Below are 26,654 nucleotides of genomic sequence, written 5' to 3'. Positions count from 1 at the left end.
ATATATGTTTCATAACAAAAACAGAATTACCTGGAAAAACTCAGCAGGTCTGGCAGCATCGGCAGAGAAGAAAAGAGTTGATGTTTCGAGTCCTCATGACCCTTCAACAGAACTGAGTAAAATTAGGAGAGGGGTGAAATATAAGCTGGTTTAAGGTCGGTGGGGGGGGTGGGGGTGTTGGTTGGGGGGGGGAGAAGTTAGGTTGGGGGGAGTTGTAGGGACAAGCAAGCAGTGATAGGAGCAGATAATCAAAAGATGTCACAGACAAAGGAACAAAGAGAATTATCTAAGAGAATGTGCTAATTAAGAATGGATGGCAGGACACTCAAGGTACAGTTCTAGTCGGAAGATGACTAGGCACTTTACAACCTTCCGGACTGAATATTGAATTCAGCAACTTTAGATCTTGAACTCTCTCCTCCATCCCCACCCCCTTTCTGTTTCTTCCCCCTCCCTTTTTTTCCCAATAATTTATATAGATTTTTCTTTTCCCACCTATTTCCATTATTTTTAAATCTATACCTGTAATGCCCTGTCAGTCTTTCCACCCCACCCCCACTAGAGCTGTACCTTGAGTGTCCTGCCATCCATTCTTAATTAGCACATTCTCTTAGATAATATCACCACCTTCAACACCTCTTTGTTCCTTTGTCTGTGACATCTTTTGATTATCTGCTCCTATCACTGTTTGCTTGTCCCTACAACCACCACCCCCACCCAACTTCTCTCCCCACAACCCCCCCACCACCACACCCCCACCTTAAACCAGTTTATATTTCACCCCTCTCCTAATTTTACTCAGTTCTGTTGAAGGGTCATGAGGACTCGAAACGTCAACTCTTTTCTTCTCCGCCAATGCTGCCAGACCTGCTGAGTTTTTCCAGGTAATTCTGTTATTGTTTTGGATTTCCAGCATCCGCAGTAGTATTTTGTTTTTATCATATATTTTTCATTCCTGCCAACAAGTATTACTGATACTATTAAATACATTTGTCGTAGAATTGTCTATAGCCAATGTGTTTATAATAGGTGCAAAAAATACATTGTTGTAGAAATAAAAAGAATTTCACAAAGGCACGATTTGCTGATAATTCAATACTGTAAATTCATGAACTTTCCACCGCTCTGCCAGTGTGAAATGATAATCTGTGATGGAAGTTCAGGCCGGGATCTGGAAATGCAACTTTCTGCGTTTTTTTGGGCCAAAGCCTACATTGTTTCCAAAATGAACGTCACATCAGAGGACATGTGGCTGTTAATTGTATATCAGTTAGGTATCTAATTATATTCAAATGATGGACATGTGGGGACTCACATATTATCATATATTTATCAGAGCAGATAGAAAGAGATGGTTGGAGGTACACAATGTGCAACATGTAAACAAAAGACTAGGCTTTGTTACGAAAGTGTAATAATTTTCATTATATTATTCTGGCTTGTTGTAAAGTAGGTTTATGGGTGTGAGTGTAGATGGTTCTGCCTGTATGATTTAATTAAATTAGAGTCAGGTAGACTGCAAGCTGGAAATTATCAAAAGAAGCTAAGTGTAGAAATGTACTTGAAATGCTAATGAGGAAACATGAATGTTGTCATAGCACATAAGGTGCAAAGGGAGTTTGCATTTTTAGATATATTATGACATAACAGATAGTAAATGCTGAACTGTTCAACTCCCAGAGGGAAACTTGAAACAACGGTCACAACTAATTTTCAATTTGCATGTTTCGAGATGCCGGCTTTGAATTCAATAATAATAAGACCACTGAGTCTTAAGAGGTTTTTATAAAGTTAAGTTAAACAGTTATCAATAAAAGAAAAGATTGTAAGCACATACATATGTCTACAAATTACTGCTACAATAACTTTTAAACTCCCTAGTTAATCTGATTCCCAGTTACACCTTCATTAAGGCAACAGTAAAACATATAGATTTTAAAAGACCCAGGCAAAGGAAACAATACCCTTGTTATGATAGAAGTTGGTAAAGGCTGAGTTGTTTAAATCCCAGAGGGAAACTTGAACAACTGTCATAACCTATATTTTCAATTGGAATCAAAAACAAAAACTGCTGGAAAAACTCAGCAGGTCTGACAGCATCTGTAGAGAGAAAGACAGAGTTAACGTTTCGAGTCCGTATGACTTCTTCAGGATGAACAGCGATGGCGGGTTTTCACGCCGTATTGTCCCAAACCCACCTTATTTATGCATTCCTGGGAAAAACAGCATTTCCATGGTGGGCGGGCTCTCATTCGCCCTCCCACCATCATCCTGCCACTGCATCACATTGGCCGCGATGTTTAAAAGGCAGCCGCCAGCAAGCATACCGCTCATCTCTACCAGCTCACCACCGCTGCCCGGGAGACATGGCCAGCAAAGGAAAAAAGACCGCAGCCTCCTGGTTTAATGACGGGTCCCTTGAGCGACTGCTGGATGCCGTGAAGGCCCGCCAGTATGTCCTGTACCCCCGCTCTAGCCGCAGGATGGGCAGCAACCAATTGGGCTTGGGAGGTGACGGCAGTGGTGGTTGGCACCAGCGCCCTTTGGAAGAGGACAGCCACCCAGTGTCACAAGAGGGTGAATGATCTCCATTCCACCAGGGTAAGTCACTCTTTTCATCACTCTCAAACTCAGCACGCATCCACTCTCCACCCTCACAGGCCAGGCACACCTATCATCTGGCCTGGCAGGCATCCTGCTTACACTTTCTCCATCTCTACCCATGCAGGACAAGCTGGCACACAGCACGAAAGGTCGCAGACTGGTGAAGGAATGCCTGAAGTTAAGATCCTCCCGGACTTTGAAAGCAGAGCCATCCAGTTGGCCAGCCAAAATCTGGACCAGTCCTGTACTGACGGTGAGGCCAGTGCTGCTCTACTAAGTGAGGATCCAGCAGTGCAACATCCATCAGACAACCATGCCACGAGTGATGTGTCCTCTTTCACAGGCACAAATTATCTCTCCTTGCTTTTGCAGGCACATCTGCCAAACAGCTGACAGAGTCCATGACCCAGGGCCTTCAGTCATGCCCTGAAGAAACCTCCGAAGGGGAATCTGAAGTCACCCTCCCTGAAGTTCTGTCGCAGCACTCACCCACACCACCAGCACAGAGACACAAACCTCGGTGAGACCTAGCTCTAGAATAGGCAAGGGGACACATACTGGTAAGCACAGTGCACAGTCTGATCCACAGCAGGCGACGGCAGGGACTTCCCAGATCTCCAGCATTCGGAGGGCTGCTGGAGGCCCGGAACCTGTTCAGTCCGAGTCAGATGACGAGCCTCTGGACTCAGTCATGTCACAGTTGCTGGAGCTGCAAAGGCAAGCTAGAAAACACCAGGAAGGGATGTCCACTGCACTCCCCAGATTGCAAGGCACGATGGAGGAGTCCATCCATCTTCAGGCTGAGGTGATAGTGCCGACATTGCAGTGCACGGGTATTGGTCACTTGGACATACTGTTCACTATTGTTAATAAACTCCTAAGAATGTCTCTCTGCCTGTGGCTACTTGTTCTGATGAGCAGTGTTCTTGTCACTCGGATGTGAAACCTTTCTGCACAAGATAAAAGGCAGATGTCTCAGTCCAGGGCCTCTTCCCTGTGCTCTGTGCAGCCTTCAGACCACAGTGATGGTCCGGCCTCACACTCCCTGGAAACATTACTGATGCCTGCTTCTCGGCGGTTCTGGTCATTGCTGCTGGAATGTAGTGGACAAGTGCCACAGAGTTCTCGCATTCTCTCTGTGTGCTCTCAGGATATTTAAGGTAGGGCTGGCCCAAACTGCACAAGCGTCTGCGACCATTGATGCTGTGCAGCAGCTCCTGAAGGGCTCAGGTGGTGAAGGCGGACACAGCGTCGGATGCATCTAAAGTTTCATGGCCGCGTGTCTATGAGATGGCCCTGATCATAGAGTGCAAACGAGCTGCCCTCGGCCAGACAGGAGTCAGACATTCATGGAGGCTATGAAGATTCATGGAGTGTCCTCACTGCATGTTGTCATCATCCTCCTGCAATCGAATGACTAATACGGCCTCCACTGCATCTCCATGACAGGAGCCTTCTCACAGAGGCTTTTGGCGCTGCTATAAGCTAGACTGTAGTCAAACGTTCACAACTGCGATGTGAGGCTCAATGGGGACACCTTACTGTATGTCATCATCATCCTCTTTGAGGAGGAACAGCTATGAGGGCCTGCCAAGCATGCCTGCCTCATCTATCCAGTGCGAGAGCCTCATCCCCATAATCGTCACCACCGAGGAGCTCCTCACCCTCATCCCCGCTGCCGTCCTCGTCATCCAAGGGGACCTCCAGCTCCTCCATCTCCTCCTCAGCCAGGTCATCTCCCCGTTGGAACGCCAGGTCGTAAAAGGCATGGCATACGACGATGATACGTGACACCCTCTGTGGACTTTATTGCAGGGCACCGCCAGACCGGTCCAGGCACCAGAACTGCATCTTCAGCATCCCAATGGTCTACTCCACCAAGCTGCCAGCTGCAGCATGAGCTTCATTATACCGTTGCTATCCTGCAGTCTGAGGCCGCCGCACAGGTGTCATCAGCCACGGCCTCTGCAGGTAGCCCTTGTCCCCGAGGAGCCATCCCGCAGCCTCTGTGAACCCTGAAAGACTGCAGAGATTTGCGAGCGACTGAGGATGTAGGTGTCGTGCACACTGCCTGGAAACCGTGTGCACACCTGCAGGATGTGCTCCTGGTGGTCGCATACCAGCTGCACGTTCAGTGAGTGGAAGCCCTTGCGGTTGATGTAGTCCACCGTGTGTGGCGACGGAGACCTGAACGTCACATGGGTGCAGCCGAATGCACCCTGTGCCTGTGGGAATCCCGAAATCTGGGTGAATCCAATGGCACTTGCTTCCGGGCTGTCCCGGTCCCAGGCAAAATGTACAAAGTTGTGTGCCCTCAGGAAGACGGCATCCGTGACCGCATGAATGCATTTGTGGGTGGCGGCTTGTGAGATCCCACAGAGGTCACCTGTGGAGCCCTGAAAGGAGCCACTGGCATAGAAATTGAGCGCCGCAGTCACTTTTACAGCCACTGGCAGTGGATGCCCTCCATGTCCCCTTGGCGCCAAGTCCTGAAGTAAGTGGCAGATATGAGCGACCAGGTTCCTAGACATGCGCAGTCTTTGGCGACACTGGTTCTTGGTCATCTGCAGGAATGACAGGTGGTGTCTATAGACCCTGGGTGTCGCTAGACGCGGAGCCGCCACGGCTCGCTATCGCTCCTGGGCAGCATGTGTGGGAGCCCCAGCAGCCCCTTCCTGAGGTTGCTGCTCCTGCCTTTCCGAGACCAAGAGCCTCAGTCGCTCAATTGTCTGTCTTCTTCGCTCTCTGTAGGTCATCAGGCATACAGCTAGGTCACCAGCATTCATGATCCTCACGTGGTCCTCCTGCAGCATGAAAGAGAGAGAGAGAAAGACGCGGTTAGCATGGATGCACTTAGCATCCTTTCCTGGCCCTGTGTGACCGCCCCTTAACACTTCCTGGTCAGTGCTGGTCACCCCTCGGATGGCCACAGATGAGTGTGCTGCATGGCTGCCCTGTCAATCTGCGACATGGGGAAAAACTGTCCAAACTAGGGATGCTAGGATTGTAAGGGGCTGTGAGCGCCTCCAGCAGTGACTGCTACATGGCCAGCATTGGCAAGGGATATTGTACAACTTGTGCAATCCAACTGCTGCCTGGTTCAATAAAGTGGTCGCAGACTCCCAGTCTGTGCTAGGGTGGTGGGGGGTAAGGCCTAGAGGGCTTGGTGGCACATTGGTGCCTCCACATTGCTTGTGTGGGCGGGCATGCCAGGAGCCCGACCCCAACCATATCACTGTGCTGCACCTGAACTGTCTCAGTAGCAGAGGGATGGTCAGTTTATACTGCGAGGCCACTTCCCTCGCCTAACCTGCCCCCCTGCTCGATTGCTTGTGCGTGGGATCCAATGCCAGAGCAGCAGTTGCCCCCGGACACCCCCACCCCGAGTACAGTCACCTCCAGGGCCAGGCAGCAGCTGCGCCCGGACGTCACCCCATCCTGCACCCCGAGTAAAGGCACCTCTGTGGCCAGGCAGAAGCTGCCCACAGGTGCCCCCCAGCCCAAAAATTGTCGCCTCTGGGGCCAGGCAGCAGTTGCTTCTGGGCACCACCCCCTTGAAAACAGTTGCCTCCGTGGCAGGACAGTAGTTGCCCCCAGATGCCACCCTACCCCCCACCCCGAGTACAGTCACCTCCAGAGCCAGGCAGCAGTTGCCTCCAGACATCACCCCTCCGCCACCCCGAACACAGTTGCCTCCGTGGCAGGGCAGCAATTGCCCCCAGACACCAGCCCTCGAAAACAGTCACCTCCAAGGCAGGGCGGCACTTCACCCAGGCCCCCTGGCACTCCTGAAGCCTGCAAAGCAACATGTGATCCTGGTGAGCTGTGGAAAATGATGCTGTTCACTCACCTCAGTTCCCCCAAAGTGAAGGCCCCCAAGTCCAAGTCACCTCTGTGCTCTTGTGAATGACGTTGACGTCCTCTCCCGCCTACGTGGACAGACAATCCAGTAGGGGTCCAGAGCCTGGCGGGATGGCCTTTTAATGAGATGCTGATGAGCTCCCCGCTGACCATTGGCACGACACGCAGCCCGCCGCCAGCAGGTTGAGCGGATGATCACGACCTACCTTCCTGCTGTCGTTAACCAGATCACGCCATATTGTCCGCGCCTACCACTTTTCCCGCCCGCTGCCAGTAGGCATGGAAAATTCCAACCGGGGTTGTTTTACTTTTACCACTCCTAACAATAATCCTTTCATTCACCAATTTTATTAGTAATATAAACACATTGCTTGGTGTCTCCCAACTAGCTGCAAGATTTCACCCATTCTTTTGAATGGTTTATTCAACAAATGCAAATTTAATTTTACCTTTTACTCCTTACGTTTATCTAATTAACACCTCAAAACTACTGTACACCAAAGCACCCAGACAATCTGGATTTAATCCAATTAAGACACACACATAGAGACACACATAGACACAGACCCTACTATGAGTCCAATTTAAAAATAGTTTCCAAAAACATTATAGACATTAATACCTCTTCATGATACCCTAAACAGTCAAATTCAAAATGAATTCTATTAACTTCTGTCCCTGAAGACAGCAGCTTGATGCATTGATGCTGAAGGCTTTTTCACATTTGTAAGATCTTAAAAATGCCTACCCTTACACACAGCCTTTGCTACTTTATACATATTTTCCCCTTTGAATGCAAATACCCATTGTTTCACTATGACTTTGGACTTTATCTTCCTGATAATAAAAACCTCTCATAGCACTAAGTTTTACCAGTAATCCTTGGGAAAAAGAAATATGCTATTTCTAAACTTCACCTTGTTAGATGACACATTTCACTCCCTCTTTTGAAAACAATCTTGTCTGGTTTATTTTAAAATACAAATGTTCCCTTGACACCTATGTTTCTAAACTTTGCCATGCTTGCTTAATTAACATTTCAAACCTAACCTCTCTTCTTACATCAAAGCACCCAGACTAGCTGCCTCTAATTCTTTTAGCCAGATAAGCAAGGCTAAGGAGTGTGTTTATTTTTCCCAAATGTTACTGATAATATTGGCAACATGAAAGTTTTTATATTATGGGAAAGATACCGTTCCAAAGACATATGCAACAATGGAAATTACATATTAAAGAGATAGAAACATATATAAAGGAGAATGAAAGGCTATGTTAGGGGCCATGTAAGATCTAACAGGAGTGTGCGAAACAGCCTTGAAGAAGCCTCCAGCCATTTGTGCATAAGCCTATTGTGTATAGTAACTGAAGTTGGAGAAAACCATTTGGAATTCCACTGTCAAGTGAGTACTGTGTTAACTTGGGGCAGAATTTTGCCCTTGGCGGGAGCAGTCAGGAAGCCAACCACTGCCCGCGATTGGGACCGGACCGCAATTTCATGCTGGCGGTCCAATTAAGGCCTGCCCAGTGTAAAACGCAGCGGCAATGCTCAGCAGTGCCTGTGCCGGGGGGGGGTGGGGGGGTGGGATGGAAGGAGGGCAAGCGGGCCGAGCATGAACTTCACGCATGCATGCGAGTGAGTACTTCATAATCGCCCAAAGACACAGAGCTGCCTCAGGCAGATGAACTGTTTTTCAAAAAGAAAACGAAGAAAATAAAAATGTAATAAAACATGTCCCCTCATGTGACCGTCACATTAATTTATTTATCCGCCTGTGGATGAGGTTTCCAAAAAATGCAAAGGCCGCTTGGCCTTTTTGCCTGCCTACCAACCGTTCGGTTCGATAGGCATTAAAAAAGTTAATAGATTATTCAAGGGCCTTAACAGGCCTCTATCGCGCAACTGCACGTTGATGTCGACACGCTGAGCCGACATCAACGCATATCATTTCACGCTCGAGTGGGTTGAGTGCACGCCTGCCCGCTGAGCGAAAATTTCTGTCCTTACTGTTTTTTTTAACCTAAATCTATTTTTGACTGTTGCCTTAAAAGGGGTGTGTAACTGGGGACCAGGTTAAGTAGGAATTTTAGGAGTTGTTATAATAAGTAATTGTTGTCTCATGTATGTGCTTGAAATCTTTTATTTTATGAATAAATATTTTAATTTAATTGTTTAAATCTCTAAAAGGTCTTTGTGGACTCATTACTTCTGAATACAGTGCGCATATATTCTTGCAATAAACACAAATTGCAAAACCGTTGTGATAGTATGACCAAGTTTCCCTTGTGGATTTGGTCTGCCTGGCACACATCATCCGCCACATCATAACAGTTTCTTTGTTTTATCCCACACTGTCTGGCTGTCCAAGTTCTAACAATGGCCTGAGGGAGGAAACATCTTGGTTGTGATTTTCTTCATCCCAGTCTGGCAATCTACAGTTGAAAGCAGGCCTGCTAATCTGATGAAACAAGGCCTAACTTAGGTGGAGAGCTTTGAATGTGCTCTTTGGGTGTGTTGGAAATTTAAATGACAATTTTTCCACCACATTAAGAGGGATGATCAGTTATAACTTACCTGGGGCAGGGTCGGGGAATGGGGAAAGTGCTGGGATTGCAGCCCAGCCCAGGCCCTGTGCCCTGATTCTAGGTCTCAGGCTGGTGGGCACCTGAGATGCTTCCCGCTGGTACAGGCACCTTCCAGGAATATGGGAAGTAAGAAATCTCTGCCTCATGTTCCAAATGGGATGGTCACTGCATGGAGGTTTCCTGTGGCTTGTCCCATTTCAGCTGGAATGTTATCCGCTTGGATTGTTGGGACCTGATATTTAGGCATTAAAATTAACTTGCAGAATGGGCAAATAATTGTCAAAAGAACTTCAACACAGATAAATGTGAGGTCATACACATTTTGGTAAGGAGAACAGTGAGTTCACTTATTATTTGAAAGTCGCAAGTCTAGGTGGGGCAGAGGAACAAAGGAGTACAAATACACCAATCACTAAAAGTTGCATCACAGGTTAGAAAAGTAATAAAAAAGCATACCAAGCAACAGGCTTTATTTCTAGAATGATAGAATTGAAAAATAAGGAAGTTATGTAAACCTGTATCGAACCTTGTTTAGGCCTCACTTTTCTGCATGCAGTTCTAGATGTCATGTTATAAGAAGGATAGAGAGGCTCGGGAGAGGGTGCAGAGAAGATTTCCAGGGGTAATACTAGAATCTCTGGGGCAAACTTATCAGGAAATGATGACAGACCGAGTTTCTTTTCTCATGAGATAAAGCTGAGAGGTGACCTAGTAGAGGTATTTAATTTTATGAAAGGTTTTGATAGAGTGATTGCAGGAAGAATATTTCCTCCTGTGGGGAAGAACATAACTAGAGGCCATCAATATAAAATAGTCACAAAGAAACTGCCCTATGAAGAGAGATTGGGGAAACTGGGCCTGTATTCTCTAGAGTTTCAAAGAATGAGAGATGATCTCATTGAAACCCACAAAATATTTAAAGGAATGGACAAGGTAGATGCAGGTAAGATGTTTCCCCTGGTTGGGGAGTCTAGAACCAGGGTACACACTTTCAATATAAGGGGGAAGCGACTTAGTACCAAGATGAGAAGAATTTTTTTTTACTCAGAGGGTTGTGAATCTTTTGAATTCTCTACCCCAGAGGGCTGTGGAAGCTCAGTCATTGAGTATGTTTAAAGCAGAGATTGACAGATTTCTAAATACGAATGACATAAAGGTTTATGGGGATAGTGTGGTGTCATGAAAATAATATATTTTTCATAATATCATTGTAGTTTATTGTAAAGTAGGTTTATGGGTGTGAGTGTAGATGGTTCTGTCTGTTTGATTTAATTAAATTAATGTCAGGTAGACTGCAAGCTTGAAATTATCAAAAGGAGTTATGTGTAGAAGGCACAATGCTAATGAGTAAACCTGGATGAGGTCTTAGCATATAAGATGTGAAGGAATTTTTTATTTTTAGATAAGTGAAGGAGTTGTTTGGATTTCAAAGGGATGGTAGGATGTTTACAACTGGTAAGACAAGCAAGGCCAAGCAATGTGTTTATTTTTCCCAAAAGGAAAGAGATCATATTAGCAACATGAAAGATTTTTATATTATGGGAAAAGTAAGTTTATAAGACATATGGAACAATGGAATTTACAGGTTAAAGAGAGAGAAACATATACAAAGAGGAATGAAAGACCATGTTGGGGGGGGCCTTGTAAGATCTAACAGGAGTGTGTGAAACAGCCTTGAAGCCACCAGCCATTTTTGCAAAAGTCTGCTGTGTCCAGTAACTAAAGTTGGACAAAAGCCTTTGGAATTCCACTATCAAATGGGTGCTGTGGTAACTTCCAGGCTTGCTTTTTAAATTTAAAATCTATTTTAGACTGTTGCCTTAAAGTGGGTGTGTAGTTGGGAGTTAGATTAATTAGGAATTTTGGGATTTATTATAGTATTAAGTAACTGTAATCTTATGTATATGCTTGAAATCTTTTCTTTTGTTAATACATCTTTGAATTTAATTTTTAAAATCTCTAAAGGCCTTAGTGGACTCATTACTTCTGAATTCAATACATACATCTCATAAGAAATACAAATTGCAAAACCATTGTGATAGTGCAGCCGTTTCCCTTGTGGATTTGGTCCACCTGGCACACATCAGCTGCCACGTCATAACAGTGGGAAAAAGGCAATGAAGTGGATGATCAGCCATGATCGTACTGAATGGCAGAGCAGGCTAGATGGGATGAATGGTCTACACCTGCTCTTATGTTCCTAAATCCAATAGGGAATTTAAATGAAACATCTTTACCCAAGGAGTGGTGAGAATATGAAATTCGCTACTACAGGAAGTGGTTGAAGCAAATAGTATTGATGCATTTAAGGGGAAGCTAGATATGAGGGAGATGGGAATAGAGGATTATAATGGTAGATTTAGATGAGGAAAGGTGGGAGGAGATTTAAGTGGAGCATAAACTGTTTGGGCCTAACTAGCTGGTTCGTTGGCCTGTTTCTGTGCTACGTATGTAAATTGAATTATTTAACATTTTAAGTTAGTGAGAACTTTACATATATTCTAGTATCAAATCAAGTTACTACTTATCCTTCTGAACACGCAAATTACAAGTTTATATAATTTTCCTTCAAGTCATGTATTTGGCATATAATTAATACTCTTGTGCACGTAGAAAAGCTTCAGCAACAATGAAGAAGCAGGACCAAACAGAAAATGAAGTAATCAGCATCGAGCAGCCAAAGAAACCCCCTATCCTACCTGAAGAACATGCTGATGGGGAGTATGGGCTAGTGATCAATGGAGACACCCTGGTAAGAAACCTTTACATAACACCTTTAAAGTGAGGTAGTTGTTCCTTTTGTTTATTGAAGAGTAGGATTTGAATGTGATTATTGAGAAACTTGGTAAAATTCCTATGATGTTGCTCATGTTTATCCAGAGAATAAAATGAGGTTGGAATCTGCCAGTCATCTGGTGGAAATATGCCAGTAGTTCAGAATAAAGACTGAGACCTGGTGTGCAGCTTGGAGTTGCTGCCCCCTGCCTAAACCCCTCATAAATTGTCCACAGGTCCAGGGATATACAAGGCTTTAAGATCGTTGGCAAAGTCACCAAATATCCTCAAGTGATGGTGTAGGGGTTGTGGGAAGGGGTAGGGGCAAGGAGGGGTACAGCAGGAGCAGCAACTGTCAGTAATAGGCTCCTAAATAATGGAGCTGGGGCGCATCTGGGAGGTCTGAACAGTGTTATGGTCTCTCCATAATGGAAAACCTTTTAATGGTGTGGGCAGTCATTGTTGCCTTCAAAACTGTGAACCACCTCCTGATTTTGGCAAGTCCATCAGATCAATCTTAACATTTATGCAGAATGTTACCCACACCCCATGGAATTCTTGGGCCAAGGCTCCGTAAAGACAAGAATAGTAAAGTACACAGTGGGGGAGAATTCAACCATCAGGCGCCCTCCTAGCACTTTGAAAATAATCTTAACACCCTGTTCTGCTATTCTCACAGGTTTTACTGAGTAGCGTGTTCACAGCAGATAATCAGTCCAGCAGGCAGTAAGCAGTCTATCAGGGTCCTATGTACAACATAGGTACCGGTTTCCATGGATTAATGATTAGGTTGGGTGCCTCAACCACCGAGTGGATGGCTGCATGAAATATTGCAGATGAGCAGCAACAGGTAGTAAGCGAACCACCTTCAAGTTAACTCCTATTTCACTGTTTCTGCCAAGTGAAGGGAGTTAAAATCTATCCCGGTGTATTTTGTTGCTGCTCAGGTGCAGGTGTTTGTAAACCGGTGTGCCCTAATGAAATCATGTCTAATTGTGGTACTGGTCAAGTATCCTTTATCCATAAACCTGAAACCAAACACATCAAAAAACCACTTTTTGGAACCTCATCGACCATTAGCGCGTGACCCCAGCTGACACAACATCCTAATGGACAAGAACCTCGCCAACTGCATTCAGCCTTCAGTGCAGCAAGCCCCTGACCCAAGCCAACACGAACCTTGCCGACTGCACCCAATCTTTAGCACAGGGAGTCCCTGACCTGAGTCAACACAAACCTCGTCAACCACACCCGACTTTTAGCATGGGAAGTCCCTGAGCTGAGCCAACATGGCCTGAACCGACACAAACCTCACCGACTGCACCCAACCTTTAATGCAGGAGATCCCTGATCCGAGCCAACACGATCCTCGCTGACTTGCGCCCAACCTTTAGTGTGTGAAGTCCCTGACCCGAGCCAACACAAACCTCGCCAACCACACCCGATCTTTAGTGTGGGCAATCCCTTACCTGGGCCGACACGACCCGAACCAACATGAACCTTGCCAACCACATCTCTTCTTCAGGGCTCTGAAGAAGAGTCATACGGACTTGAAACATTAACTCGGTTTTCCCTCCACAGATGCTGTTAACCTGCTGAGAATTTCCAGCATTTTCTGTTTTTGTTTCTTTTAGAAGCTACGTGCTTGAACCAGGTCCACGACTAGAAAGTTCCACCCTCAGGATTACCCGTGCTTAGGGCTCATTCGTCACTACAATCACGTGACCCCTAAAAGCAGTAGGATAGGTTATACCTATAATCACTACATTTCCTCCCCCTTTAGTTTTTTTACATTTCCTATTTACAAAGAATATTTTAATCCACAACATATACATATATACACAGGTCATGTGATTAAAGACTAAGTCTCTGAGGTGGTTTTCTAATTCGGTTAGAGCGACGTAGCTCTACCATTTGAGATTCTCCCACTGGATCGACATGATCAGGAACTGCAGCATCTGGGACATCGTTAGACAATGGCAGTTCAGGATTAGGCAATTCAACAGAGACATCAGGTATGTCTATTCTAGGTTTATTTATCACCTCAGGGATTAAAGGTTTGACATTTGTTACAGGTGGAATAGCTGGTTGTTGGAATATCTCTCTACTCCTTAGATGATCCACATGTTTTCAAACAATCCAGCCTTCCACTTCCACTTGGAATGTCAACGGTTCAGTTTCAGAGACAATTATATCAGGAACCCAACTATGTCCATTTTCAAAATTTCACACAAAAACTGTATCCCCCACAGTAAATCTTTGAGCTTTGCTATGAATATTGTGCTTCAATTTTTAACTATGATTCTTCTCTACCTTCCACTGTAATTGTGGGAATGCCATGCTCAACCTTGTACGAAGGCAGCATTTCATCTGTAATTCAGACGGTGTTGAACCCATAGGGCTCAATTTTCCCCCCATCGGGGGAGGGAAGTTGATGGGCAGGCGCATGCGGGCATGCTTCTGATCGTGCTTCCGGACCTGAAATTGTGCGAGATGATGTTGGACAAGCGTCCCAACATCATCACGCACTCACACGATATTTCGCTCAGTGGGCACGCTTCCAACTGCCGTGCGCGCCCACCGACAATTAAGTGGGCAATTAAGCCCATTAACAATGTAATCAACAGCGATTTTACGTGGCCCATCCACATTTATGGTTCGCGGACAGGCCTTTCTCCCAGGCAGCATTCACATTTTTGCTCAAACCTCGATCCAGGGCGAGATGGAATCTCTGTGGGAAAGTAAAATAAAAAGAGATACCTGGGTTCTATTTTTTATGAGGTATGCTTTCAGGTGCTTGATTGTGTTGCATGGACATATTTTACAGCATTTGTGTCGTGTCCTTTAGTCTGTGGAGGTCTGCAGCTCGCTGGGGCAGCTGTCTGCCTTCAGGGAGCTCTCTTGAAATGCTCACCTGCACCCTTGGTTACGTAGGCGCCTGCCCTCTTCCCGTCCCCACCTAGCAGCGCTGAGCATTTTGGCGCATGTTTCACGCTGGCTGGCTATTAAATGGCCAAGCAGCGTGAAATCGCGGTCGGGTCCAATCGTGGCCTGTAGCCCATTTCCCTTCCATTCCTGGGCCCGTCAATCGCTTGTGCCCGACAGCCGAAAAATTCAGGCCATGATACCTAAAAATGGACCTACCTAGTCTATATGTAGCTGAACCCAGGGTCGACCAGACCACTCCCACGGATGCAGTGGAGCTGAAATGGGCAGCTGCTGTTGTTGCTGACACTGGAGACAGTGCTTGACCGTGCTTTCAATGTCACTGTCTATACCTGGCCACCAGACATAGCTTCGCGCAAGCATCTTCATCTTCAAAATGCCTGGATGTGCACTGTGAAGCTCTATCAAGAGTGGTTCTTTTCCTTGTGAAGAGATGATGACTCTTGATCCCCACAACAAAATTCCATCTTGATAAACTTAACTCAGTTTTACGGGCATGAAATGGTCTTATCTCTTCAGATACTGGTGAATTCGACCATCCTTGCAATAATTGGTCTCGGACTTTTGACAAAATTGGATCCCTGTTTGTCCAACTTCTTATTTGCTTTGTGCATACTGGTGAAGAGTCCAAGAAATTCCACACAAGCACAACTTCTTGTGGCACTGGAGCATGTACAATGCTATCTGGTAACAGAAGATGACTGACTGCGTCTGCATTTGCAATATGCACACCAGGACGGTGCATAAAGGTGTACTCATGCACTGATAAAATCAAAGCCCAGCGTTGAATTCTTGCTGATGCTATTGGCGGAATGGATTTATCCTCATGAAATAAACTCATTAATGGTTTATGGTCCGACACAACGGTGAAATGTCGTCTATGCAGATACTGGTGGAATTTCTTCACGCCAAATTTTACTGATAAACTTTCCTTCTCAAGTTGTGAATAACTCTTCTCGGCTGCAGAAAGGGTTCTGGAGACATAGCCTATTGGCCTTTCGGATTTGATTTCTGTCTTTTCTTTTTCTGTTTGCCGCAGTTTTGTCTTGTCCTTCATTTTGATTTCACAGTCGGTCAAATTTCTCTTTGGTAAAATCTTAACTTGGTTCAGTTTGGGGGTTAAGCTACCCATGGCTTCGTTACCCACTCACATCTTGGAAAGTTCCACGACTTTCCCTTCAAATGCCTCTTTTGTTTCACTCAGCTGATTCTTCAGCTCTTCTGTCTTTTTGTATCTCTTCCTGGAATATTGAACATTGTTGAGTCTTCTCTGCCAACTGTTTCTTCAGTTTGTTCAGAGTAGCACTATGTTAATTTTGTTTCTTTTCATGATTTTCCAGTGGAACCAACTCTGACCTGAGGGATCCTTGCATCCTGTGAAGGTCCTTCAATTCTCCTAACTCATTCCAATATAAACTGTCATACTCCCTTATCAACTCAGGAACTCTTCCTGTTCTCACTTGAAAGATTTCTGACAAGTTGATCTTAATTTTATGTAACCAATCGCAGCCCAGCAGACTAGGTCCTTCACCTGTTACAATGGTCACTGGACACAGGTACTGTGGTGATGCCCTGTCTGCAGTTGAGCTGTGGTTTGCTGCAGATTCAGTAGCTGGGTACCTTCATTTAGCTATTTAAATGTGTGTCCTCCTACTGCTGTGGTCGAGGCTCCTGTGTCTAGGTGCCATGACGAGAGGCTTCCCATTCACTTGAAGGGTGATGGTTATTGGTTCAGTTTTTATTGCTTTGACATTGTATAGAGAATAGATATTAGTATCAGCAGCTTCTGGTTCTGTTATATTGTGCACTTCAATAATCTTGATTTGCTGTCTGACTGACTGTCTCAATTTCGCCCTGTATTGCCTTATTACATGTCCTTTTTGTCGCAGTAATGGCATTCTGCCTCCTTAAATCTGCAGGTTTCCAGTACATGGTTACCCCCGCATCTGTAACAGATTAATTTCTGAATCACTGCTGAGATGCTTCCACTATGTCTTTTCATTTTTCGAGCAGCAGAGACTGTCTTCCGCTTCACAGCTGTCTCTGGTTTTCACGCCGTGCCCTGCAGTCGGTTCCTGCCCCAACTGAAGAACAGGGCCACGTTGCACCCTCTGTAAAGCCTGCGAGTCCCTCTCAGCACTTTCCATTGCTAGTGCTATTTCCATGGCACGCGTCAAATCAATATTAACTTGTGCAAGTAAACGGCGCTGAATGGCGCCATTATGAATGCCACAAACCAACCAGTCCCGCAACATGTCATTGAGTGTATCTCCAAAGTCGCAGTGCTCTGTTAACTGCTTCAACTTCGCTATATGAGTTGCGATGGACTCCCCGGGGGCCCTTACTTTGAAGTTAAACTTAAACCTCTGCATAATTACCAATGGCTTTGGCTGAAAATGCGTCTTCACGAGGTCTACCAATTCGTTAAAATATTTAGACTTTGGCGCATTCGGAGCCATCAGACTGCAGATGAGGTTATATGTCTTGCTACCACAGACACTTTAAAGAATTGCTTTCTGCCTCTCCTCCACTGTTATTTCATTTGCCACAAAATAAAAACCTAGGTGTTCCATGTACTGGCTCCAGTTTTCCATGGGTGAATCATAAGGTCAATTTTGCTGAAGAGTGGCGTGACTGGTGTGTATACTTTTCTTTCTTTCCTTAAGAACTGATGTACTCACATTCACAAGGCGAGGTGCAGCGGCAGAGCTATTCATCCTCGTCGCCAATTGTAATGAACTTGATGTACGGGACAGGTTTCTTACTTCAAACGGATAACTTTATTATTGAGCTCATTTAGAAGCTACATGCTTGAACCAGGTCATCAACTAAAAAGCTCTGCCCGCAGGATTACCCATGCTTAAGGCTCATTCGTTAGTACAATCATGTGACCCCTAAAGGCAGTAGGAAAGGTTATACCTACAATCATGATACTTTTCTAGCCATTTTATTTACTTTAGACTATGGCTAGCCTAGGCTTAGGGAAATTGTAATGTAGCTAGGCCTAGTCCTTTATGTGGTGTCTGAAAACCAATATTATCTGGAACCCGAAACACGATCGGCCCCGAGGATTTCAGATAACGGATACAAGACCTGTACCACCTTACTGCGATTGCTCTTTGGAAAATCTTAAAGTCAATTAAAGGTCACAAGAAATGCACAACTAATAACTAGCTTTCTTTCACCCTTTTTTAGATACACAGGGAGAGATTTTGAACATGCCAGGCAGGGGTAAAATTGACATTGCAGCTTGCTGCCTTTTTACATAAACCATGTATTTTCATTAACATTTCCATTTCCATTGATTTTTTATAGAATCACAGGCTCAGTTTAACCACTATCCCACCCAACAGAAACTCTATAGGTGAGATTAAAATCAACAAAGCCCACTTACAGGTCCAAAGTCATACCAGTCCAATCCAGTGGTATTTTATCTCCTCAACTTTTGGGCACCATCCTGCCCCGAGTTAAAAAGGACCTAGCTGTGTAAGATTACTGGGATCAATACCCTAACAAGAATATTCATCAAGGATACCAAATTCCTAATCCATTCACCTACACTCATCATTAAGGAACAATCTATGACTCACAATTTAGTCAATGCCTTGGAGTGAAAGTTTTGCCCCTAACAGATCAGATTAGATTATCATTTATATGTCCAGTTTCCTATCAGGACCCACACAAACTACTGAGTAAATAAATTCATCCTTTCTTCCCAATTTTCAAAGAATTCAGACAACAAATTCATGACAATTGTTTATAAACCCTATATGTAATCCATGCATCCAGTGTTAACAGGAGATACCATCCCTGATTGAAAAGCAGAATACAGCAGGTGCTGGAAATCTGAACTGAAAACAGAAAATGCTGGAAATACTCAACAGGTCGAGCAGCACCTGTGAGAGAGAAACAGTTAACATTTCAGGTTGATAACCTTTCATCAGAATTGGGAAAAGTTAGAGATGTAATTGATTTTGAGCAAGCATTATGTGGATGGGACAAGGACAAAGGAAGGTCTGTGATAGGGTGGAAGACAGGAGAGATTGAATGACAGAACAGTTTGTCTTACAGGGCCAAAGGGAATGGTGATGGGGCAAAAAAAACAAAAAAAAAGAAACAACAAAACGAAAGATGTGCCTGGAGCAGGTGCGCTGCTGTCTGAAAGCAAAAATAAGAGAAAAACCGAAACATGCAAAGTAAAGGAAACAAAATGGGGGGACAAAATTTACAGTCTGAAATTGTTGAACTCAGTGTTGAGACCAAAAGTCTGTGAGTGCCTAATCGAAAGATGAGATGCTGTTCCTCAAGCTTATATTCGGCTTCACTGGAACAGTGCAGCAGGCGAAGAACAGCTATGTCAGTGTGATAGCAAGGTGGAGAATTAAAATGACAGGCCACTGGAAACTTGGGATTGTGCTTACAGACAGAACGGAGATATTCTGCAAAGCAGTCACCCAATATGTGTTTGGCCTCCCTAGTGTAGAGAAAACCATATTGTGAGCAGCGAATATAGTATACTAAATTGAAAGAAGTACACATAAGTCGCTGCTTCACCTGGAAGGAGTGTTTGAGGCTTTGGATGGTGAGTAGAGAGGGAGTAAAGGTATTACATTTCCTGCATTTGTGTGAAGAGGTGCTGTGGGAAGGGGATGGTTGTTGGAGTGATTGAGGAATAGACCAGGGTATCATGCAGGGAATGGTCCCTTTGGAATGCTGAAAGGGGAGGGGAGGAAAAGATGTGCTTGGTAGTGGCATGCTGGAGGTGGTTCTACTAGGCAACAGCACTGCCTCCTTATTACAGAGCTGTTGTCAGAGCCTTTAAAATTACTGCTATACAATGAATGTGTCATTGAACCCTTTGAATGCTAAATTCCTTTGTATTGTTTCTATCATGTACATACTGTATGTGAGATAATGAATTTCTACTGAATTATAGTTAATTAATTAGATTTGGTAATATGTTTTCTACCCAAATACAGGCACATGCTTTAGAAGACTTGGAAGTAGAATTCCTAAAAACAGCTTGCCTTTGTAAAACAGTTATCTGTTGTCGTGTAACGCCCCTTCAGAAAGCTCAGGTGGTAGAACTGGTGAAAAAATACAAGAAAGCAATAACGCTAGCAATTGGGGATGGCGCAAATGATGTAAGCATGATCAAAGGTAAGTGAGAGATAACACTGAATTAGATGTTCCAATTTTCTTGCAGAGATCCAACTCAATAACTTGATATCCTGGAAATTATAATTGCTGAAAGAAAAAGTATTTATTATCAAAAAGAAACACTAAATGAAATGACTAAACTGTGATTACTGAACTTCTTTTGAATAATGATAGAGACGAGAATAACAAAGATAAGAAACATTGGTGTAAGTTTTACAAGACTGTTCTCAGTGCATTGCCTCATTAAATAGAAGCATAGATTAGAAAATTGGTTACAAAGGCTTTTGATTGTGTAAATGTAAAGTATTGACTGCAAACTTTAGTAACTAACATATATCCCTCAAAAAATGTTAGAACTTGGATGAATTGTAAGAACTAAATGCGGGGAAGAAATTGGCGTCTGGACATGTGTAAAGCTTTCTATTTCATCATTGGTCATGCCACAATTCCTTAGTATTTTCACTGGAATTGAACCACTTTGCTTGTGTTAATATACTCACTCTTGAACAGATCCCCACCTGCAAGTTACATCTTGCCTGGAAGTTACTGAATGTGGGCAAAGGAAAAGGCACGGTGTCTAATTTTCATCCTGGTGGTGGGAATCAGGAGTTGGGAGATTTCCCAATGTCGCTCCTTACTGGAGTCCTCCTTACTGGCAGTGTAGTTGACACTATCTTCATGGTGGGGAAGTGGGTATGGGCTGGAGTTTGTTGGCTGAGACATTGGTTCAGTTCTGGAGATGTGATTTTCCTATTTTGAATACTGTCAACCTTTGAAGTACCTTCTCTTTAGCTATTTTTATCCTATCCAAGTTTGGAAAATGAAAATCCCACCTTATATGCATTTGAGCCAGATCCAATGGGCCAATAGGAAATTGGAAAAGCAGTACAGAGAGGATGGTTTGGTAGTGTTCTCCCAAAATCTAGATCTGTATCCTTTAACTGAAATCTTTGAAAGTCATCAGTATGCCAGTGCAAGGCAGTGTGGGGGAGCAGTGCGTGGGATACAAGAAAAATTGCTGATGGTGCCTAAAGTTTGTGTGGCCAAATTTTTTGGGAATAAATAGAAGTGTATCATGAAATGCTGCCCATATCCTATCGCATATCAAGTTCCACTTGCTTATCATCCCTGTCCATGCTGGCCCATGTTGGTTCTCAGTCCTTAATTGCCTCATTTAAAGTTCTCACCTTGTGTTTAATTCTGCTTAGACTTGTTCTTCCCTATCTCTGTAGACTCTTTAACCCCTAAATCAGCAAGGAACAAAATTGATTTACTGAAAGTTTAAAAACGATAGAAGAAATGGAGAAAACAATGGAAATTAAGATAAAAAAGTTCCCAGGACCAGATGGTATCCACCTCAGGATATTAGATGTCTAGGGCCAGAATTTTCTGTTCAGTGTGCAGGAGCCCGCACGCCAACGTGTAAAATGAGGTGCAATGATGTCGGGCATGCGTCCCGACGCCACTGCGCGTCATTCCGATCTTTATTTTGGTGGGCGTGCACCGGAGTCAGCTGCACACCCACCGAGCTGTCAATGATAAAGCCATTAACAAACCAATTAAACAAATTGACAGGGCTGCCCATCCAACCTTAAGGTTGGTGGGCAGGGGAAGAGCCCAAGCAGCCTTCGCGTTTTGCATGAAACCTCATCACCGGGCGGGATGTGGTTTCATGAAGGTTTTATTAATGAAATAACATTTTTTATGACAATTCATAAACATGTTCCAGCTCATGTGACACTGTTATATGAGGGGACATATCTGAATAATTTTCTTTTTTTCCAACTTTAAATTTGAACTTTATTTCCCTGAGGCAGCACCTCGAGGCCCCGACTCTCCCTCCTCCCCCTGAGCACTACCGGGTACGTAAAATGGCAGCGCGCATCCGATCGTGGATGGCGATCAGCTCCTCATCCGCCCGCACCTGCTCCCAACCGGCCCGCTCGACTTGGAGAAAATTCTCCTCCAGGTGTTAGAGGTCTCAGGAATGGTGACCATTAAACTATCGGATTGTTGAGAAAACCCTTCTGGTTCACCAATGTCCTTTAGGGAAGGAAATGCAATCATACATGTGACTCCAGACACACAGCATTGTGTTGACTCTTACATGTCCTCTGAAATCGCCTGTACCACTGAGCTGTACCAAACCACTACAGGAAAGTTGAGAAGAATAAAACCAGACTAAACACTCAGCATCGACCTAGGCACCGGAAACAATAACAGAACACCTAGCACAGTCAAATTGAAAAGTTCTCCTTTCTAACATCTGGGGGCTAGTGCCAAAATTGAGAGAGCTGTCCTACAGATTGGTCAAGCAGCAGACTGACATACTCACCTAATCATACCATTGAGCCAATATCCCAGACTCCTCCATCATGATTCCTGGGTATGTCCTGTCCCACCAGCAGGATAGAACCAGAAGTGGCAGCATAGTGGTATACAGTCTAGAGGGAACTTAGGAAATAGGAACAGGAGTAGGCCATTCAGCCCCTTGAGCCTACCACCTCATTCAGCTAGATTCTGTCTGATCTACCTCAATACTATTTTCCCTCACTATTCCGATATTCCTTGAATGTCTTTAATGTTTAGAAATCTATTGATCTCTGTCTTGAACATACTCAGTGAGTGACTCTCCATAGCCCTCTGGGGTAGTGAATTCAAAAGATTCACCACTATTCATGGAGCCATATAACCATATAATTCATAGAACCATAGGAACACTATGGCATAGAAAGAGACCATTCATCCCATTGTGTCTGCACCAGCCAAAAAATAAAAATAAAAAACTAGCCGCCCATTCTAATTCCGCCTTACAGCATCTGGTCTATAGCAGGTTACAGTACCTCAGGTGCTGATCCAGGTACCTTTTAAATGAATTGAGGGTTTCTGCTTCCGCCACCAAACCAGGCAGCGAATTCCAGACACCAACCACCCTCTGAGTGAAGAAGTTTTTCCTCATGTCCCCTCTGTCTTTCTACCAATAACCTTAAAACTGTGCTGCCTGGTAATTGACTTATCCACTAGGGGAAACAGGTCTTTCCTGTCTACTCAATCTAGGCCCCTCATAATTATGTACACCTCAATTAAGTAACCCCTCAGCCTCCTCTTCCAAGGAAAACAACCCTAGCCTATCCAATCTTTCCTCATAGCTGCAATTTTCAAGCCCTGGTATCATTTTTGTAAATCTCTTTTGTACTCTCTCCAGAGCAATTATGTCCTTCCTGTAATGTGGCAACCTGAACTGTACATAAAATTCCAGCTGTGGTCTAACCAGGGTCTTATACAGTTCCAGCATTACATCCCTGCTTTTGTATTCTATAACTCATCCAATAAAGGAAAGCATTCCATATGCTTTCTTTACCACCTTATCCACCTGCCCTGCCACCTTCAGAGACCTGTGAAGATATACTCCAAGGTCTCACACTTCCTCTACCCCTCTCAATATCCTTCCATTTATTGAGCATTCCCTTGCTTTGTTTGCCCTCCCCAAATGCATTACCTCTCATTTCTCTGGATTGAACTCCATTTGCCACTTTTCCGCCCACTCAACCAAACCATTGCTATCATTCGGGCATCGACAGCTATCCTCTTCACAGTCAACTACATGACCAGTTTTTGTGTCATCTGCAAATTTCGTAATCATGCCTCCCATATCTAAGTCCAAATCATTAATATATACCACAAACAGCAAGGGACCCAACACTAAGCCCTATGGAACGCCACTGGAAACCGCTTTCCATTCACAAAGATATCCATCGACCATTACCCTTTGTTTCCTGTCGCTGACCCAATTTTAGATCCAACTTGCCACATTTCCCTTTATCCCATGGGCTTTTACTTCTCCGACTAGCCTGCCATGAAGGACCTTGTCAAATGCCTTACTAAAATCCAAGTAGACAGCACCCATTGCACTACCCTCATCAATCCTTTTTGTTACTTCCTCAAAAAATGTAATTAAATTAGTAAGGCATGGCCTTCCCCTAACAAAACCATGCTGACTATCCCTGATTAACCTGTTCCTTTCTAGTTGACAGTTTATCCTGTGTCTCAGAATTGATTCTAATAATTTGCCCATCACCAAAGTCAGACTGACCGGCCTATAATTATTTGGCCTGCCCCTCGCACCCTTTTTAAATAATGGTACAACATTTGGAGACGTCCAATCCTCTGGTACCTCACCTGTATCTAGTGAGGATTAGAAAATGATCCTCTGAGCATCCGCCAATTCCTCCCTGGCTTCATTTAACAGCCAGATATACAATCCATCCGGCCCTGGTGATTTCTCCACCTTCAAAGATGATAGTCCCTCCAGTACTTCCTCTCTCATTTTGCTTATTGTATCTAATATTTCACAATCCTCCTCTTTAACTAGAATGTCTGCATCATCCCTCTCCTTTGTGAAGACAGAGTACTCATTAAGAAAAAAGCAAAAAACTGCAGATGCTGGAAATCCAAAACAAAAATAAAAATACCTGGAAAAACTCAGCAGGTCTGACAGCATCTGCAGAGAGGAACACAGTTAACGTTTCGAGTCTGTATGACTGTTCAACAGAACTAAGGAAAAATAGAAAAGAGGTGAAATATAAGCTGGTTTAAGGGGGTGGTGGGGTGGGACAAGTAGAGCTGGCTAGAGGGCCAGTGATAGGTGGAGATAGACATAAGGTCAAAGAGATGTTGAAGGTGGTGCTATTATCTAAGGAATGTGCTAATAGGTGACATTAAGGGTAGAAAGCAGGACGAGCAAGGTACAGATAGCCCTAGTGGGGGTGAGGTGGGGGCAAGGGATCGAAATAGGCTAAAAGGTAGAGATAAAACAATGGATGGAAATACATTTTAAAATAATGGAAATAGGTGGGAAAAGAAAAATCTATATAAATTATTGGGAAAACAGGGGGATCGGAAAGGGGGTGGGGATGGAGGAGATCTAAAGGAGTTCATGATCTAAAATTGTTGAACTCAATATTCAGTCCGGAAGGCTGTAAAGTGCCTAGTCGTTAGATGAGGTGCTGTTCCTCCAGTTTGCGTTGAGCTTCACTGGAACATTGCAGCAGGCCAAGGACGGACATGTGGGCATGAGAGCAGGGTGGAGCGTTGAAATGGCAAGCAACAGGGAGGTCAGGGTCATGCTTGCAGACAGACCAAAGGTGTTCTGCAAAGCGGTCACCCAGTCTGCGTTTGGTCTCTCCAATGTAGAGGAAACCGCATTTGGAGCAGCGAATACAGTAGACTAAATTGAGGGAAGTGCAAGTGAAATGCTGCTTCACTTGAAAGGAGTGTTTGAGCCCTTGGACGATGAGGAGAAGGGAAGTAAAGGGGCAGATGTTGCACCTTCTACGGTTGCATGGGAAGGTGCCGTGGGAGGGGGTTGAGGTGTAGGGGGTGATGGAGGAGTGGACCAGGGTGTCCCGGAGGGAACGATCCCTGCGGAATGCCGCCGGGGGGGGTGAAGGGAAGATGTTTGTGGTGGTGGCATCATGCTGGAGTTGGTGGAAATGGCGGAGGATGATCCTTTGAATGCGGAGGCTGGTGGGGTGATAAGTGAGGACAAGGGGGACCCTATCATGGTTCTGGGAAGGAGAGGAAGGTGTGAGGGCGGATGCGCGGGAGATGGGCCGGACACAGTTAAGGGCCCTGTCAACGACCGTGGGTGGAAAACCTCGGTTAAGGAAGAAGGAAGACATGTCAGAGGAACTGTTTTTGAAAGTGGCATCGTCAGAACAGATGCGACAGAGGCGAAAGAACTGAGAGAATGGGATGGAGTCCTAAGAACATTGCCCACAACTTCTACATCAATGCATAAATTACCTTTTACATCCCTAATAGGCCCTACCCTTTCCTTAGTTATCCTTTTGTTCTTAGTGTATTGATTAAAAATCTTTGGGTTTTCCTTGATTTTTACCTGCTAATATTTTTTCATATCCTCTTTTTGCTTTTCTCATTTCCTTTTTTACTTTATCCATGTACTTTGCATACTCCTTTAGGTTTTCTAAAGTATTAAGTTTTTGTGACTGTCATAAGTTTTCTTTTTCTGCTCAATCTCATCCTGTATGCTTCTGGATGACCAGGGGCCTGTAGATTTGGCAGTACTGCCCTTTTTCTTTGTGTGGACATGACTACACTGCCCGTAGAATCTCGCTATTGAACGCCTCCCACTGATTTGTCACTGATTTTCCTTCAAGTAGCTGTACCCACTCCACTTTCACCAGATCACTTCTCAGCTTCGTAAAATTTTTCTTCCCTCAATTTATAACTTCTACTCCTGTCCTACCTTTTGTCCTTTTCCATAATGATGCTAAATCTAACTGTATTATGGTCACTATCTCCAAAATGGTCACCCACTGCTACTTCATTCACTTGCCCTGCTTCATTTCTTAAGACTAAATCTAGAATCCCTCTCATTGGGCTTGTTCTATGCTGGCTAAAAAAGTCCTCTTGAATGCAGTTCAAGAATTATGTGCCCGCTGTGCTTTTCATACTGTTCGCATCTCAATTTGATATTAGGGTAGTTGAAGTTCCCAACCAATATGGCCCTATTGTTTTTGCGCTCAGAAATTTGCCTACATATTTGCTCTTCTATCTCCCTCTCACTATTTGAGGGTCTATGGTACATTCCTAGCAGCGTGGCTGATCCTTTTTTATTTCTGAGCTCAACCTATATGGCCTCGTTTGATGATCCATTTAGCATACCATCCCTTTTCACAGCTGTAATTGATTCCTTAACCTAT

At 44.4% G+C, this 26,654-nt stretch overlaps 1 protein-coding gene across 1 annotated transcript in view; it reads left to right on the top strand.

Moving 5' to 3' along the window:
• Positions 1–26,654, top strand: part of LOC144685630 (putative phospholipid-transporting ATPase IM) — a 329,489-nt gene that overhangs the window by 233,852 nt on the left and 68,983 nt on the right. The window contains exons 21-22 of the mRNA XM_078550359.1: positions 11,662–11,800; positions 19,749–19,929. Coding sequence (XP_078406485.1) covers positions 11,662–11,800; positions 19,749–19,929 — 320 coding nt within the window. The remainder of the gene's footprint in view (positions 1–11,661; positions 11,801–19,748; positions 19,930–26,654) is intronic.

Source organism: Cetorhinus maximus, chromosome 1 (genome assembly GCF_964194155.1).
Source record: "Cetorhinus maximus chromosome 1, sCetMax3.hap1.1, whole genome shotgun sequence".
In the NCBI taxonomy this organism is placed as follows: Eukaryota; Metazoa; Chordata; class Chondrichthyes; order Lamniformes; family Cetorhinidae; genus Cetorhinus; species Cetorhinus maximus.
This window is presented reverse-complemented; position numbering and strand designations above follow the sequence as displayed.